The sequence below is a fragment of the Sesamum indicum genome, linkage group LG4 (genome assembly GCF_026168435.1).
Source record: "Sesamum indicum cultivar Baizhima isolate 11 linkage group LG4, ASM2616843v1, whole genome shotgun sequence".
Lineage (NCBI taxonomy): Eukaryota > Viridiplantae > Streptophyta > Magnoliopsida > Lamiales > Pedaliaceae > Sesamum > Sesamum indicum.
The window spans coordinates 3,112,219-3,130,551 of record NC_142660.1 but is presented as its reverse complement, the minus strand read 5'-3'; the positions used below and the strand labels follow the sequence as shown (position 1 = coordinate 3,130,551).

Below are 18,333 nucleotides of genomic sequence, written 5' to 3'. Positions count from 1 at the left end.
ACAGAAAGGTGAGAAAGCTGGTTCTCAGTTGGCACAACGTTGGTGGGATGTGAGGGCTGAGATGTTTAGTGACAGACAGCGATAACATTTACATCTGCCTATCACTTGATGATTGTTTCATAATCCAATGGTTAGTTTTTGATGGACAAAGGCAGGCAGGCAGCTGTCTCCGTCACGCAAACCTGTTCACTGGTTGAAAGGGTTGCCAGTCAATTACGTTTACCTTTTTCCTTTTTTTTTGGAATTAAATATTATATAGATTTTTATCTTAATTGGGGCTTGATTTGATTTCTCAGTACGGCAGTGATAGAATGTGGATTCCAATATTAAGAATATAAGTATTTAGTTTATTTTTAATAATAATATATTGTTTTTTTAATTTATTCATTAATTTAAAAATATTAATATATTATGTATCGAATGCTGTAATAATATTATATTGGTTGAATTAAAAATATATAAAAGAAACTTTGCAATAATGAATGTGTGGGCCCCTCAAGCTCAACTGCCGGCCTATAAATCTTGTTCAATTAAAACTAGTTCCTGAAGCACATTTGATGTGTGTATAATTTAAATTTTTGTTTACATATAGTTAATTGAATGAAGAAAAATATAAAATTATGTGTGTGAAATAGGAAATTATGAATTAAAGTAATTAATCGAAAAGATATGATTATTTGAAGAAGAAGAACGTAAAGGTGATGTGGGAATATTTCATTTAGTTTTTCAAAGACGTTCCAGGGGTTATATTTATTAATATGAGAATATCTTATCAGGGCCTCTCTTCAGAGGCCTTCTTGAGTTTACATCTTATCAAGGTTTTTAAGAAAACCTTCCTTATAATATAATCCAGGCCAGGTATTGAAGGTCTGACACAAAAGTACCGTATCAGCAATAGAGACCTTGAACGTCTCTAAAAGCTCTAATATGTATAGAACTTCGGCCACCGTTTGATCATTTTAATGTCAATGGAATACGTGAAATCCTACAATTAAGTCCTTTCGATAAATATCGGTCGTCCATGTGGCAGGTATAAGCTATCACCCCCCCCCCCCGTTTGATCATTTTAATGTCAATGGAATACGTGAAATCCTACAATTAAGTCCTTTCGATAAATATCGGTCGTCCATGTGGCAGGTATAAGCTATCACCCCCCCCCACCGGACCTACTCTAGAAATTAAATAAGTGGGTATGGACAGGGTCTAATACTTTAAAAACTCATGAGTAATGACTTAATACCTTAAATTACCGATGGGTGTTGATATAGTCTAATCTCCAAAGATGTTTACTTATTCGTTAATTTAAAATTATTGAATTCATAAATATTTAGTATTTTAAAAAAATTAAATGGTATATAATTATTTCATTATATATTTTATTTATATTAATTACGTATTGAAATTTTAACCAAATATGCTAAAGCTTTTCTTATGGATTCTATCATTACTCAAATTTAATTTTATGATCAAATTAAGCAAAGCTTAATTTGACATTTAGGAAATAAAAAAAATACAGATTAAGCTTAATTTAGTTAAATTTGAGTAATATAAAGAATAAATAAAATTTGTCTAAATTCAAATTATTGAAAATTGATCAAATCAAAGTTAAATGCAAATGCAAATTTAAATAATACTTAAGAGATACAAATGAAAGTTAGATATATTATATTTAATTTCATCCATTTTTACCAACTCTTACCTCTTCATTTTGTTGATTATTGATTCATTATTTGGATAAATTTAAGATTTTTATTAATATCGATCCATCATTTAGATAAAATCAAGCTCGTTATTTAAATTTCAATGATGATCAATTTGCACCTATTGAAAGTAATTAGTTTTATTTTATTGACAGACGGGTCATGAAAGTCCGCTAATAAGTTAGTTAGTAACATAAATTATTTGACTTGAGTAAATTTCAAATGCCCCCTTAAACTATTCTTGTTGTAATAAATACCCCCGTAAATTAATAAATATAACGCTTAGCCCCTATAATTAAGTTTTTGGACAATATACCCTTGTATTATATATATATATGTATATTTGGTTCAATGTTTTTTTTTTTGAACATTCATTTTAAGTTTAATTAAATTTTTCTTAATTAAAAAAATATCTTTTAATTATAATAATATAAAATATAATAAGTGAATTAAATAGTTTAAATTTTATTAAATTTTACAAACTCAAAGTTAAGTACTGAATGAGTGTAATAACTACACAAAAAAAATATAAAAAGTTTTTATTAATTTTAGTTACATAATTAAGTTATTAACTATATATTCTTCTAGATAAAAATAAGTAATAACATATCAATTTTTGAATATATTTTCTTTAAAAAAATATGATAGGATATATTTATTTATTTTTATAAAAATATTGAACTTTTTATTAAGCATATATATTTGTCAATTTCTTTCTAAAAAGCATATATAAGTTGTTGGTTGTATTATATTTATTTGTATCTATTATATATAATTTATACCCCACTTTTAATTTAATTTTTTATTTATTTGAAAATAATTTGATAATAATTTAATGTGTAAAATGCTAAAATTTATTAAAAATAATAGGGACATTTTTGTCCAACTGAGGGGATAAGTCTTACATTTGTTAATTTAGAAGGGTAAATGTTACATCAATAATAGTTCATGGGGCAATGTGTATTTTATCCTTTAAAATTTGAGAACTTTTATTTTTTTTAAACATATTGTAAAAAAAAAAAAAAAAAAGGTCTCAAATGGATAAGACACAAATTCTACCCAATTTTTCGGGTATAATTTTGATAAGACCATATGGGTATTTTATTGGGTAAGGTATAAAAAATTTTCCACTGGTATTTATTGGGTTTGGATCTGGGTAGGGCGATACCCGTCCATTGACAGGTCTACCGACGTTCAACTCCACCATTGAGAAGCGCGAACTTAAAAAAAAACTAAAATAGCAAAAATTAAAAAGATGTAGAACCAAAATATTATTTTAAAAAGTTAAATGACAAAAATATTAGCAGAATGGGCCAACAAGGACAAAAACTCCAATTTTAAAATGTCGTGCGAGCGACACATGCATATTTTCGACGAGAATGGTGAACTCCAGTGAAATAAAGACTAAAATCACAAAAATTTTAAAAAATGCAGAATCAAATACTATCCTAAAATATAAAAAAAGTTAAGTGGTATAAATTACGGGATAAAAAATACATTTAAGCCCATCACGAACCATAATTAAATCAATAAATTTAATTATTGGACAGTAATGTAATTTCTATGGTTGATTTAAGAAAATAAAATATAATGCCTCTTAAAATTACTTCAATTCCTAATGAGATTTTATTCGGATAGTTAAAAAATTAAAAAAGATTCAAACTATAAAAACATTATTAAAATCACATAAAAAAAATCCTTTTATGATACCAATTTATTTATTTTTTTTAACATTATTTTGGCATCATTTACTTTTTTTTTAAAAAAAAAACTATTATTTAAATTTTCGTTTTTAAAAGGAAAGGACAAAATGGTAATTTTGTGGAGGGAAACACACACATTTGCGGCGGAAAAAAAGAGCTCACCAAAATCCAATCCTTTCCCTTTCCGAATCCCGAGGTCGATATCATCCACGAATCTCGGGTTTCCCAGAAACCTAAGAAATTACCTAAAACTCCCTCGTCACGTCTAATACTACTAAAATGCCACTACGTGACGAAATCGGCCGGGATCTGGGATGTGTGGTGTGGGGCCCCTTACCCGGAGAGCTGTCTTCTGCTTTTTATGGAAAAGGGCAGCGGCGCGATTGGTTCTGTAACTTCTGTTCAAAGGAATGAACCCACTTTTTGTCTCTTTTTTAACGCTGTTTCTACTGCTGCTAAGTGCTAAACAAACACGACTTTAGGAAAACTCGTTGTACCCTTTTTAGTAACTGCTTGTCTGCTCCGCCCCATTATAAAGTTGGAACAAAATTATAACAATAACTATAATTTTTTAGTTATATATATTTATATGATCATAATTTTATATTTTAGAGTTGAATAAAAATGGATGTATAAATTATCACATATTTGGCAAGGCCGGAATGGTGAAGTTGGTTAAATCGATCTGTTATATCATTCAATAAGTAAAAGTATATTTTTCAAAAATTAAAACATTATAAAGTCCAAAGCATCGTAAGATTCAAAATCAACAAAAACTAATTAATACTCACATACAAGAAAGTCGAATCTAAAAACACTCTGTCAGATGATGAGATATTTAAAAACCATTTTTCTACAGTTACTTTATGACAGTATTGTACAATGGTGTCTGGGAAAAAAATTCAAAATCTTTCCATAATGTTTGATTTTGTTTTTAACTTGTTTTGGGCTATTTTGTGGAGATAGAGAGAGAAAAAAAAAGATAAATAAAAATAAGTTAGAGATCGTGTGTATGTTTGGATTTGTTTTTAGATATAATATAAAATAAGTATGGTATGTTTGATGTTGGGTAGTGGGGAGACAAAAAGTACTATTTATTATTAAATCATGTATCTTTAATATATATTTATATATATATATGTATAAAAATATATATAATTTATTTAGTTGTGAGTGATTTAAAATAAATATTATTTTTTAATTAATTATATTTTTTTGAAAAAAGTAATTAAAACTATTTTAAGATAATAAAAAATATATTCAAAACTTACAAAACTAAGCAAACCAAACATACTCTATATTTTGGCCCATCTTAAATCAAAACCAAACATACTCTTTAGGTTCCAGTTCAAGCCCCACTTAGTTTTTTCCAATTGGGACCAAGAATCTAATGATCTGCTATCTGTCCCATGTGTACCCCTGGTAGTTATCATATGTCCAATCAACGGGCCCACAGATGTTGACCCAATTCAGCCCATTTTCTTAATGGGCCAAGCCCATTTTTCAGAATCTTGATGGATAGTCTGAGTTAGCCCAGTTCAAGGAAGGTCAACTCTTGTCCACTCACCCATGATCAATGACAAGTACAAAGAAGCAGCAAAGCTCTTTCATTCACCACATAGAATTCAAACACTACTGTGATTTGTACAAGTACAGACTACTGACTGAATATATCCAATTAAGGGGGGGAAACAAAAGGTGAAAATATAGTAAAACTCGTATCGGTATAGTGTAGCATTTCTCCATGTATTGAACTCGGATCATGATGTGAAAGTACAGCCTGAATTTGTGGGTTGCCCACTCTATTATCACTCGGTTAATTTAGGATGTTCCAGTCTTACGGAGGAGTATTTTCTTGAGAAGCAATCGGATGTAAGTACCGGATAGACAATGCTGCCGATGAATAGGGGGAGATTGAACGAGTGCAAATTGCAAGACTTGAGGTCCGTCCTGTGTCTATCTCCATGGCGCTTATGCTCCTTGTGGGGTATTATCTACATCTGCAGAGGTCATTTGTCTATAGCTCCGAGCTTCTAAATCTCAGGGGAGTCCATAACAGATGAAGATGGTGATGATACTGACTTTCCCTTGATATCAGATGATCCTAGATCCATCGTTTTCTCACCATTCTGTGTCTGTAAAAGCTGGTACTGGTTTTGCAGGAACTGTGTTGACAAATGGGGGATGTTCGTATTAGCATGGACATGAGCCATTGTATTCATGAAAGAAGTAAGCAAGTCGGAAATGATAAGCTAGAAAAAAGTATAGTTTTCATTTGTCTCCACCAAGGAAATGGGAAGCCATATCAGCGCTAAAAGAGAACACATACAGCGTAAGAGAATTATTTTTAGCCCATTCGTAGAAGAAAGAAATTTCAAAAGATTTTCATTTGTAAATGGAGATGTGACCGGATTAATCAAAATAGAAGTACCTCAATCTGGTTCTTAATTAATTTCGTTTGTAGGCCCAGTTGAGAGTCCGATGCACTTTCTGGATCGAATTGCCCATTAAGGCACGGGAACTGTGAAGGAAGTGGAGCACACTGTGGCAACTGAGCAAAGGTCACATTTGCAAACTCATACTGTTGGGACAGTCCACTTGCAGCTCCACCACCGGTGTTTGCCATTGAAGTGCTGGCAGGATGTCCAAATGTTTTAGGAAGCGAGTTATATCCAGGTGACCTACAAGCACAGAGTATAGTGCTAGCTTATTGCTATCTCTTCAGAATAACATATTAAAACGAGAAGGCATATACAGAAACTACGAACAACATTCAAATAATAAACAGTAGAAAATGGTGGATACCACATCAAAGCATTAGGAGAAGGATAAACAAAAGACTTCTCATATAGTGAGGCAGCAGAAGCAGCAGCTTGCAGTCTGGCCTGATGCTGACTAACATTATTATTTCCCGCACCATCAACAGTAGATCCTTGAGAAGACATACCAGTTGTTCCAGTTCCTGTATCCCAATAACCATGTTAGCCAAATGAGTTTTCCAGCAGTAAGAAATCGGGATTCCTCAAGATGCAACAAAACAAACAAAAGCCAAATTCTGCATTCCCCAACTATCAAGCTCGATTCACATTGATAGGGTAAAACTTAGAGAAGTCCTGGAAATTGCTCAATGGGGATTATGCTCTATTGCTCTAGCATGCCAAAAGCAAAACTAAAATAAAGCTACTCGCAAAGAGATTATCATACCTTGCTGTTGACCATGAGTTCTTGATGCAGTAGTAGATATCCCATTCTCAGGTGATATAACAAGTGCTCTGCATGTGGGGCATGTATTTTGTCTTTCTAACCATGACCTAAGGCAGTGCACATGGAAAAGATGCCCACAACTAAGTTTCTTGGCCACAGTCATCTCCTCACGACATATAATGCAGGTTGCATCACTTCTGCATGGATAGAAAATAAGATAATGTCAAAAGGAGTTATCAATAGAAAGCAAAACTAATAGTTTCCATTGAGTAAAAGGTGCTTACGCATTGAGCTCTTCAGGAGTTGCATCCGGGAAACGGTCATTCATATTTGAAGTGATGTTACGGTAACGTATGTAATCAGCTACACGGATTTTAAAGTTTCGGAATGTCTCATACAGCTCCCGAATCAAGTGAAGAGGCACACCATAGTTCCTGACGATACAAACGAACAAGCAATCAATCAGGACATTTGGGAAGTGACAGAATTAAGAAAAAGGAAACACTTTATGCTCATGCATCGAGCGTAGCAAGAAAAAGTCTATTTAATTAGTTCAGGACTCTGAAGAGAAGCTGAGCCATATTATGGATTAGCCAAGCATAGCTGAATTTTAACAATGCCTTGGACCATACAAGCATGTATGATCTGATCGCACTAAGCAGCAAAACCATAATCCCCAGACCTGGCTGCACAAGCTTGAGTATCTAGGACTTTAATTTGGTCAAATGGTATACAACCACATAAAACGATGCAGTGGAGGAAAAAGTTGAATTACAATAAGATTGAAATGTTTTATCATCAAAGGAACATCCATATAAAAAACTAGTAACCTGCTAGAAGCAAAAAGTTGGATACACATCCATACATGTGAAAGTAAGTGTCAAGAACAAGCAAATTTTGAAGTAAATATTTCACATGGAAACCAGCCCAGAAGCTCATATGCAGGTGTATACCCTAGGAATGCAGCAAAAATATTAAGCTGAATGGTAGCTTACACAAAAATGACAAGGAAGAAACACATGCACAGAGTCAAGTGGATCAAATCTCGGACAAGCTCCAAGTAAAATGTGTAGACAGCCTTCTTTTCCCATTGGCCTTCCATAAGCATGTCACTGACATAGAATATATACTTCAGGAAGGTTGATACAGTTGTCGTTGCGAGTATCATGTATCTGAAAGAAAACAATGTTCTGTAACAATAGTTCTTGGAAACAAAGTTGATACAAGAAATCACCTATTCTAAGCAACTTTTCTAGATGAAATTCCAGATATACAATAAATAATATAGTTCAAGAAACTTACTCGAATAGAAAGAATAGAGAAACAGAAGCCTTTCTGGTTTCTACCAAATACTTGATTGAATTATACAGAAAGACACTGTCAATAAGGAGGAGGAATCCCATGAAAGATACAATGCGGATATGAGATAGCATCGGAACAGATGGAGTTGTTTCTATGTATTCAACTCTCTTTTGGGCCAACCAATGCAAAGCCTTAATCAGAAGTAAAGCTGTAACCATAGCTAGAAATGTAGTAGAAAAATCTTCTCTGAAAATAGTAATTGTAAACAGTATTTCCATGACTTCCCGCCACGACTGCTCATTCAGCCTTTCAACTTCTGCTTCTCGGAGTGAGCCAAGAAAGATTTTCTTGGTCAATTGCCACAAGATACACATAACAACCAGACCCATGTTCAAAAGAAGCACCAAACTGATCTTTGAAGTCGACAGGTAAACCATTGAAGGGTAAAACTGGCCCCTGCTATTAAAGGCATGATAAATGACTGCCAAAGTAGCCAACAAACTGAGTCCAGCATATGATTGCAGCTTCATCATTTCACACTGTTCCCTGTTGATCATATGCAATCAATCAATTATATCCAGGCACCTGACAGAACGAGAAATTTATTTGTTTGATTATCTGATTACTATTCCCCACAACATAGAATTTCAGGAACTAACTTGAGACAAGACATTTACTTTGATTATTTCCTTTCCTCTTGAAATTCTTTGACAGTGAATTAGAGGAACTTTTTCCAAATATTGATTGATCATCATTGCTTTTCAAAATGAAATTTGACTATTACAGAAGTTGGAAAAGGGGGAAAAGAACAACATAGATTCATGTGACTGACAGCACGGCCATACTTTTCAATGCTTTCATTTTACTTTAATTTCAAAAAATCAGAGCTGTTCCGACATTTAACGCCATCAGGTTGTTTAGATCAATTCCAGTGAGTTTTTGGCCGCTGCATGACATTAATTTTAGTCGAGCTGGGGCGTTATATCACTCACCACCGCCGCAATCATTAATCATAAAATTTGTTGATTGTATGCCACTTAATGAAGTTACACATAACACAAACCAACTATTTAATACACCATTTAACTCTACCCAATCGTAAAGAATTGGGAAAAAAACTCAATACAAACATAAATAGATGAATAAAAACACACAAGACTTTTATAAACGTCAACTACCAAAAACACAAAATATTCCGTAGCTACAACTGAACCCCAAAAATAAAAAATGGTTAAAGTTGATGATCATCATTAGAACCCTAAAAGATGTAGTAAACCTACATACTAACATCCGAAGACTTCGTGATTCCAACAGAAGCCCAGAAATGATAAGAAATTGAATAATTGAATTAGCAAAACAATAAGAACACACAACAATTGCAGTTCCATCGCATAATCGCATCAAAATTCCGACAAAGACGAAAGCAATAACATTTCATCCGATTAAATTGCTGAAAAAAGAATTATTGACAAACTCATCTAACAACGGCATCATCAGATTCCAGGCGGACCCAGAATTGAGAATTAAAATAAGATAAAAGGGCACTTACTGTTCACAAAAACGGAGAGGAAAAACCCAGAAGCTTGGCCGATGACAGAAACTCCGTCGTCTGTGAAAATCCGGGAAATTTGAAGCTGAATGATTATTTGCAGGTAGGTTGGTTGGCCGGGGGGTTGAGGTGAGGTGTATGAATGTACGTGTCAAAAATTCATTGGTTGGACAGCAGAATATCATGTCCATGAGATGGGTGACTTCACGTGTTGACCCAACTGAGCCCATATTCTTATCATGGTCCAGCCCATTAGCTTTGTAGAAGGTAGCCCAAATGCCTGTTAAGCCCATTATCCCTTTATGTTGTCCACCACAAAGCCCAATTCTAATATTTTTGTTTGAACTCAATATATTTCCTTTTTATTTTCCAAGAATGGAAATCCTCAAAAAACTCAACTCTACATTTAATCTGCATTGTTTCCAGTGCCATGAAGTAATGGGTTTTTCTTATATATCTCATCTGTGGATATATGGGTCTAATGTGATCTAGCCCGTTATATTCAAATGAGTAAATTATTTTTTTATTATAAAAAAAAATAATTTATTTAATATATTTTTTTAAAATAAATTAATTTATTTTTCTATTTAAGGAGATTAATTATTTTATTTTAAAAAATACGGCGGAGTAATTTGCTGTGTTTTAACAATATAGAAGATAAATTGTTAATTTTTTTTATAGAGGATAATTTGTTCATTTATAATATTATAGGGGTTGTTTGTATTTTTTTTCATGATAAAATAAAAAAATTAAAAAGTATATAGATAATAGGATCCACATTGTATTTGATTTGATGTGCATATTGGGATTAGATGTTTAGTATCTTCTTGCCTCGATCTCGAAGCTTATTTTAGTTTATAGGGATAATTACACTTTCATCTTCTGAAATTTGGTATAATTATATATAAATTTTTTATGATTTGAAAAATTATATCTAGCATCCATAAGGTTTGCTCTGTGTAACAAATAAATATATATGTTAGTCAAAATTCATCAAGTTTGCTGATATTGACAAAAAAATTAAATAAAAATTAATATTTATGCTCGACTGATTGATTATTGGTTTATTACAGGTCAAATAATTTTTTTTGAATTAAACTACACTTATAATGGTGAAGATAACCTCTTCACATGCATTAACGGTTGAACGCGTATGGGAATAATTTGGTTATAAAAAGATCTATTTGACCTGCAATAAATCAGTAATAAGTCAATCATGGTTACGATATGTGTTTTTCTGATTGTTTATTAATATTAGCAAATTCGGTGAATTTTGACTAATAGATGGACTTATTTATTAGATCGAAGCAAACCTCAAGAGTGCTAGATGTAATTTCCCAAACCACAAAAAATTTACATGCAATTATACTAAACCTCGAGATAAGAGAGTCTAAATATCCCTAATTTATATGAGCTTAGAAAATTTGTAATAACAACATCAAGAAGAACCTCGAATACCAAATTCTAGGACAAACATCCATTTGTAACAATTTTGTCGTAGAAAAAGGGGTCCAGTTCTTTACTACTACTTTCTATTTGAGATGGCTCCAGTTCCAGTGCTTTAGGTCCGCCCCCCCATCTGTTTTGTTCTCCAATTGCCACGCGGTCATTTTCACCCAAATCCCTAGCCATGGATTGATTCCCAATTTCTCCAAAAATCATATGGTTTCTTCACCCAAAACCCTAGCTAGGAACTCTTTCTCATAGGTAGACATCCCCAAGTTTTTTGCTTACTTAAATATGCAATTGGTCTGCCTTCTTGCATGAGTACTACTCCTATTCCTTTCCCACAAGCATCTGTTTCAACTACAGATGTTTCAGTTAAATAGGTAATACTAGTACAGGGGCAGTAGACATTACCTCATTCAGTTGCTTGAAAGCACTTTCAGCCTCTTCATTTCACATAAATCCATTTTTTTTATAGAGAAGTCAAGGGTTCGCTAATGAGCCTATAGCCCTTGATTAATTTCCTATAGTATCATGTTAATCCAAGGAATCCCCTCAATGCTTTGACTGTGGTGGGGGTAGGCCAATTTCTCATGCACTCCACCTTCTTAGAGTTAGTGGCTACACCTTCATTTGAGATGATATGACCCAAGTATTACACCTGAGGTTGGGCAAAAGAACACTTGCTTCTCTTTGCATATAACCTGTGTTTTCACAGCAATTCTAACACACTTTTCAAATGCTGCAAATGAGCACTCCATCCCTTGCTATAAATCAAAATATTATCAAACAAAAAAAAAACTTTTTCTGAGGAAAGACTAAAAAGTCTGATTCATCAAAGCCTGGAATGTGCAAGGTGCATTGCACAACCCAAAAGACATAACTAAACACTCATAGCGACCACTCTGTGTCATGAAATTGGTTTTGGATATATCCTCCTCCCTCATCCTTATATGGAAGGATCCTGACCTCAAATCTATTTTTGAAAAATATTTAGCCCCATGCAATTCATCCAACAATTCATCTATCACAGGAACGGGAAGTTATGTTTTACAGTAAGCTTGTTAAGGTATCTATAGTCCACACATAGTAGCCCCCATTTTTCTTCTTGACAAGTAACACAGGTGAAACAAATAAGCTCTGGCTTGCTCTAATGATCCCATTAGTCATCAGTTCCCTCACAATATTCTCAATTTCAGTTTTTTGCTCATAAGTAAACCTGTAGGGATGTTGCCTTCTAGGAATAGCATCAAGATTCAGTTCAATCTGTTAATTGCTGGAAATCCAACTCAATAGGGTTGTGAGCTTGCAACCAATCATACCCCAACACAAAATCAGATCATCCTAACTTCAGTGCCCTCACAGGATAGAAATATTGGTGCCCTTGTACTTCCCAAATGAAATCAGGACAGATGACCTTGCTCATCAACTTATATCCATCAACAACACTTACCATCATTGAGGTAGTAGGCTCAGTCTTGAACCCCAATGCTCTAATCACCTTTTCATTAATAAAGCTATGAGTACTGCCATTACAATTAGGATATGAACCTCTTTACCACTCACAAGTGCCTTAACTCTTAGAGTACCACTGCTCATACTCCCACGCGTTGCATTTAGGGAAATAGTGACATCTTCTTCCTCTAGCTCATCCATTGGCTCCTCCACTTGCCCAGTGTTCTCCTCATATGCCTGCACCTCTTCTTCATTCATTAGCATGTAGAAATACCTCTCTTGCACTTATGCCTTAGCACAAACATCTCATCACAGTGGTAGCATAGATGTTTTTTCTTTTCTGGCCCTCCTTTCTACCTCAGTAAGGAGCCTTCTAGATTGTTTGTATTCATTTTTGGCTTTGAAGGAAAGTTTATAAGAATGCTTAAATGGTGGGGGTTTTGTTTTGAGGTTTGTATGCGGGCTTTGCTTGGTTAATGTTTTTTGGCGGGGTTGTGTTTTCTTGAGAATGGCATTCACATTTGCCTCTTGTTTCCTAGCAAATATAATAGCTTGATTAAGAGTGGCAAGTTTCATTATAGCAACGAACCCTTTTATCTCCTCCTTTAGTCCACTAATAAAGTTCATCATAAAAAATTCTTCACCCAAATGCTTGTTGAAGATAAGAATCTGTGCTTGTAGCTCCTCAAATCTCTCTAAGTATGTGTTAATTGTGGTTTCTTAATGAAGCTTATTGAACTTTGTTACTTATCTTTCATAGTCTAGATTCTTAAACCTCTCCAGTACAGCTACAATCAGTTCTGTCCAAGAGAGTTCTTCTCTCTTTTCCATATGACCTTGATACCACAGCTCAGCCTCCCTTCCATATGAATCATCTGAAAATACCGAGTACACACCCTGATCCAAGATCTTGAATCCTCCCTATTAAAGAGGGGAAACTTCATCCTATAATGGCATTGTAACTCTCTGAGTAGACTGATTTGTGGGTTCATTTCCAACTGGATGATGCACAGTTGCACGTGAGGAGGATCCCTTTTCCATAGATGCAGTTAATCCTTCTCCAAGGATAGACTTACTTTTGCTGTACTGTTGCAGCTATTCCACAACACTTTTAAACCGCTGTTGAACTATAAGTCTGTAACTAGAGTGAGTTCCATGTTCATAACTGTGATTGCAGTCTATCTTGCACATCTGTTAATTAATCAAAACTAGCATGGGTTTGTTCTTCACTCGCCTGTCTTCTTGCCCGTTCATTAATCAATATGTCATTTTTCTCCTGAGCTTCTTAAAGCTCCTTCAATCTAGTACCATCAACTATTGTTATATGTTTTAAGTTTCGAGGATCGTCTGGCTCTGAAACCAAATGTAACAATTTTGTTGCAGAAAAGGGGGTGGGATGATAGAACAGAAGACAAAGGAGAGATATTGTAGAAACTTTATAAAATTTTCATTGAATTCTGAACTGCCAAACCTCCCACTTTTAAACAACGTTCTAAAAGTTCAAAAAGAAATTACAATTCTCCTAAATCAACTAAAAATAGCGATGCCAGGATCCCCAGCTCTTTACTACTTCTTTCCATTTGAAGATGGCTCCAGTTCCAGTGCTTTAGGTCCGCGCCCACATCTGTTTTGTTCTCTAGCTGCCACGTGCCCTCTTGTTTGATGTAGTACCATCTCCCTAATGCGGTCACTTTCGCTCAAATCCCTAGCCAGGGATTAATTCCCAATTTCTCCCAAAACGTCGTCGTTCTTCTCCCCTTTTTTAATTTCTTCCCAAATTCAATTCCGCCCTTGATCGAACGGCTCTCATTGACCTCCTTCATCGATTGGTTGTCTTCGAAAGTCGCATTTTCAATTAAAAGCATGACACCATTGCAACCATTAAAATGACCTTTCAACGGGTTTTTGTCATTTTCAAAAAATCTCTAAGGGCATGTTTACATTTAGGTATAAATTTGGATTGTGCTATTTATCCAATTGTGTAAATCATTTTCTTTTCATGATATAGGCTCAGTTCAAATCCTATAGCTCGGAACAAGTCTTGATTGCGCTTGATATGAAATTAGAACGCATGGGGTCTGATTGAGAAATCCAAGCAGAAATCCACAAAATATTCAATATTTTTACTATTAAAACTTTTTCATCCTCACTCAAACGAATAGAGTAAACAACTTATAATTTTTATTAATTTATCAAATCTTACAACAAATTCATTCAAATTCTGTCAACCATCTATGCAAATCACGAATGTAAATTGGCTTTAATATGATTCCCTTATCAACATTGATAAGATGCAATTTTTGCAGTTTTCTCTCCCTCGCTGCCCCCGCCTTCCCACAAAAAAGCAAAGGGAAAAGGGCAGAATCCACTCTCACTTTATATTAAAAATGTCCCCTTTGATTAAAAAGATGAAAAAAGAGAGCACAAGAAAAGGAAAAAGAAATACAGATTTCCAAGCATGGGACCAGAACTAGAATAAAATCGGGTTCCAGCTTCCACTTTTCCACGGAAATGAGCAGAAATTCCACAACACAGTATCGGGAACCGTGTGTGGCGACTGATTTCTGTTGCTGCTGCTGCATCAACTTTCCCTAGTTTGTCTTGTTCTTGCTGCAGCTACACTCCAGTTGTGGCTTAAAAGGGCTGGAGAAGTACTGGAAGACACCAAAGCCCAGAGCTTCTAGAGGGGAATGGAGAAGGCGCTGGTGAAAATGGGAAGCATAAAAGCTGGAAGCTTTTGGCTCTCAAAGAAAGCAAAGGAGGAGCTGAATAACATCACCCAAGACCTTAATGTATGTTCTTTACTGCTTTCTAATGTATCTCATTTCTTGTTTTGGTGTATGAGCATTTGTGGGATTTGTTGGTTGATTTGGTTCTATGTGAGTTCTTGGTTCAATCTTTCTTGTCAATTGTTTGGAGGGATGTTGAGTGAAATAGGTTTCCAAGAAATGACTAAACAGAAATGGGCTTGGAGAATAGTTGGTTTTCTTGGATGTAATTTGTGTTTAATCTACTCAGCTTTGAAAGATTGGTGATTTGCAGGGGAATGCTGCTTGTTTTCTTGTAATGTTGTATAAGATGGAGAAAGTTCCAAGTTCTCATTTTTCTCTTTTTGTAGCTGTTGGTGGCTTTTCCTATCCATGGAAAATGTTGTCGAAATTAAACCAAATCAGACTGGAAAATGGCATTGATTTTGGAATGGTATAGTTGTATTTCAGGAAGTAGGGGTGATGCCCTTATGATATTTACATTGTCTTCTCAACAATTAAATGAGTGAATGTTGTTGGGATATCAGTTTATTACCACAGAGATATCATACTTGATAAGTAAACAAGTTCTATTTGGTTTGCATAAAATTTGACTGGTGAAATGGCCTGTTATCGCAGACCGTCTCCAATGTTGTGGAAGAGAAAGCAAAATGGATATTCAACAAGCTAAAAGGTGCGTAGTTTATCTTCGATTGTGTATTCTTGCAATCTTCTCATGCTTGTGGATTTGAAATCAAACAATTGAATACGTAACCTGGTTGTGCTCCACAAGCAAAAGCGACAAATGTTGAACGTCTGCTAGTGTGTGAGAGCAATGTTAATAGTGGCTCCATTTTCTCTGTTCATTGATATCTTGTGTGCTTTACATGGTTGGTTTTATTCATTCTCTATTTGTTGTGTATTCTTCTTGTTATTGTCTTCAGTATGTTTCAAATAATGCTCGGAGATACTTTGATTCTTGGGAAGGATGTAAATCATGGAGATATATTGCATGCTTGAAATTATCATCAACAATATGATCACAAGTCTTAACATCAGCAAACATGCTAAAATACATACTACCATTTTCTTGTCTCTTCCCGTATAGGAAAGCCACCGAGGAGCTTGCCTGATCTTCTACGAGAATACAACCTACCACCCGGCCTTTTCCCTCAGAGCATCACAGCTTACGAGTTTGACGAGTCCAAATCAAAGCTAACCGTTCACTTGCCCTTCCCGTCTGAAGTGAGCTTCAAGGACTCATCTGCAGTAAGGTATGCCCCACGAATCAAATGCATTCTTCTCAGGGGTAAGCTCATCGGTATAGAAGGCATGAAAACGAAGCTCCTCGTGTGGGTCAAGGTCACAAGTGTAGCTGTTGAGGGCAACAAGTCAGAAAAGGTTTCTTTCACGGCCGGTGTAAAGAAGTCGAGGCCTAACGACGCCTATCTCATACCTCGTGAAGCCGTTAGAGTCGAAGAATTTTGAGAGTAGAATCTCCAAGATGATGATGACGATGACATGGTTTTTGTTGGTAGTGGCTCATGGATACCTCATCCGTGTTCTTGATTCTAACATTATTAGGACATTACTAGGTTGTGATATGGTTTTCTTTGTAGTCAATTATCTCATGTACATCGTCAAAACCCCTAGGTAAGGCAGGGCAGTAAATCTAGTATGAATCATGTCTGCTGCAGTCTGCAGTCTAGAGGTTTTGGTGAACTCATCAAAGAAAAAGGGAAGCTGTTTAAGTTAGTGAAAATTCAGACATTTCCTTCTCTTTTTTATTTGATTAAATGTTTCCCTTATTTTATTTTTTTATTAGGGTAAATAGATTGATTTTCTTGATATTTAATATAATTATAAATATTTTTTTATTATTTAAGAGTTACAAATATTCTCTAGAATTAACCTCCTTATGACAACTCATTGTGGGGCGTATTTGTTAAGAAAAATTTGTAATTTTTTAAGGTTAAAATGCATTTTACCCGTCTCTCCCCCTTTGTTTTGTTGATAAAGTTAAAACTCCCTGTATTTTCTAAATAGGTTAAAAACCCCCTTGTGTTTTGTAAAATTCAGCAAAAATAGCCCTTTTGTTAGTAATTAATGAAATATGCATTACACGCGCTCCTTGTGCGTTTGGCGATATTTTTTAACTGTTTTTGATATTTTTATTAAAATGCCCTTATGGTACTTATATATTTCACATGTACATTTTTTTACTAATTTTGAGTGATTTTTTTGTATTTTCATCTATCTTAAAAAATTGTTTTTTAAATATATTTACTTAAAAATATAAAAACACTATATAAATCTTTTAATTTTATAATCTAAATTAAAATATTAAATTAAATCAAATCAAAATATATTTAATATTAAATTAGATTACATTTAAATTCAAATAATTTTTATAATCGTTAAAATTGAAATTTAAAAACTATAATTTTTAAATCTAAAATTATTTTTATTTAACTAAAATATATATTTAAGTACAATAGTTATTATAATTATTTAAAATTATTTTTAATTAACTAAAATATATTTAAGTAATGTAATTAAAAAAAAAAACTAGGACGACGGCGTCGTTCTTGATCTGAACAATGTTGCGTCACTGTCACCCCTATCTACGGTGACAGGAGGGGGGGAGGCGGCGGGATTGTGCTGAGGGGTGGCGGGGGAGGTGTTAATTTTATTTATTAAATAATATTTTTTATTAATAAAATCTGAACCCTTGATATCTTTTATAAATTTAAGATCCAACAATTAAAATTAATTGATTAGATCTAATAGTTCTGATATAATTAATATAGATTCAACGGTTATTAAAATAAAAAAAATAATATATATTAGGTAAGGGTGCAACGGTCATTTTGTGAAAAGAATTAATACCATTAGTTAGATTTAACAGAGATGGACAATTAAATTATATTTAAATTTATAAATCGAGTAGATATATTAATAATTTAAATTAATGAAAATATTCGAATGAAATAAATAATATAAAAATAGACATACATCCATATTCTTTCGACTCAAACTTAAATTCGTAACCTTATCAATCAAGCAATGCCTCGTTGACAAGTGTTGCAAATTTTCAATTATCATTTGTTGCGTGAAATGCACGATAAAGTTGTCGATCATGCTCAAAATCACAACGGCCAATTTGGTCGGACGATTGTATAATTAATTATAAAATAAATAATTATAATATTTGAATTTATAATTAA

At 33.8% G+C, this 18,333-nt stretch overlaps 2 protein-coding genes across 3 annotated transcripts; one reads left to right on the top strand and one right to left on the bottom strand.

Moving 5' to 3' along the window:
* Positions 1 to 4,987: 4,987 nt before the first annotated feature.
* LOC105160010 (ERAD-associated E3 ubiquitin-protein ligase HRD1B) lies at positions 4,988 to 9,617 on the bottom strand. 2 transcript variants are annotated; one of them, XM_011077254.3, is made up of 8 exons: positions 9,459 to 9,617; positions 7,910 to 8,455; positions 7,603 to 7,779; positions 6,892 to 7,041; positions 6,608 to 6,804; positions 6,209 to 6,365; positions 5,835 to 6,084; positions 4,988 to 5,568 (listed from the first exon to the last, which is right to left on the bottom strand). In XM_011077254.3, exons 2-8 carry the CDS (start codon positions 8,440 to 8,442, stop codon positions 5,437 to 5,439), a joined length of 1,596 nt encoding a protein of 531 aa, XP_011075556.1. In that variant the 5' UTR covers positions 8,443 to 8,455; positions 9,459 to 9,617; the 3' UTR covers positions 4,988 to 5,436. The 2 variants fall into 2 exon arrangements, with proteins under 2 accessions (XP_011075556.1, XP_020549084.1); XM_020693425.2 differs by lacking the exon at positions 9,459 to 9,617 and having other exon boundaries at positions 7,910 to 8,481.
* A 5,174-nt stretch (positions 9,618 to 14,791) lies between these two features.
* On the top strand, positions 14,792 to 16,914 carry LOC105160008 (DUF538 family protein (Protein of unknown function, DUF538)). Its single transcript, XM_011077252.3, has 3 exons — positions 14,792 to 15,151; positions 15,746 to 15,800; positions 16,215 to 16,914. The coding sequence occupies exons 1-3, from the start codon at positions 15,050 to 15,052 to the stop codon at positions 16,592 to 16,594; spliced, it is 537 nt and encodes a 178-aa protein (XP_011075554.1). The 5' UTR covers positions 14,792 to 15,049; the 3' UTR covers positions 16,595 to 16,914.
* Positions 16,915 to 18,333: the final 1,419 nt, after the last annotated feature.

Bases quoted from the DNA above. Each gene is read 5' to 3' on its own strand.
- LOC105160008 (XM_011077252.3), top strand. From the start codon at position 15,050: ATGGAGAAGGCGCTGGTGAAAATGGGAAGCATAAAAGCTGGAAGCTTT. The intron at 15,152-15,745 runs GTATGTTCTTTA...CTGTTATCGCAG, and splicing joins ACATCACCCAAGACCTTAAT to ACCGTCTCCAATGTTGTGGA. The intron at 15,801-16,214 runs GTGCGTAGTTTA...CTTCCCGTATAG, and splicing joins GATATTCAACAAGCTAAAAG to GAAAGCCACCGAGGAGCTTG.
- LOC105160010 (XM_020693425.2), bottom strand. From the start codon at position 8,466: ATGATCAACAGGGAACAGTGTGAAATGATGAAGCTGCAATCATATGCT. The intron at 7,042-7,602 runs GTAAGCTACCAT...TTGTATCGTCAG, and splicing joins TTCTTCCTTGTCATTTTTGT to GAACTATGGTGTGCCTCTTC. The intron at 6,805-6,891 runs GTAAGCACCTTT...CTATCCATGCAG, and splicing joins ACTCCTGAAGAGCTCAATGC to AAGTGATGCAACCTGCATTA.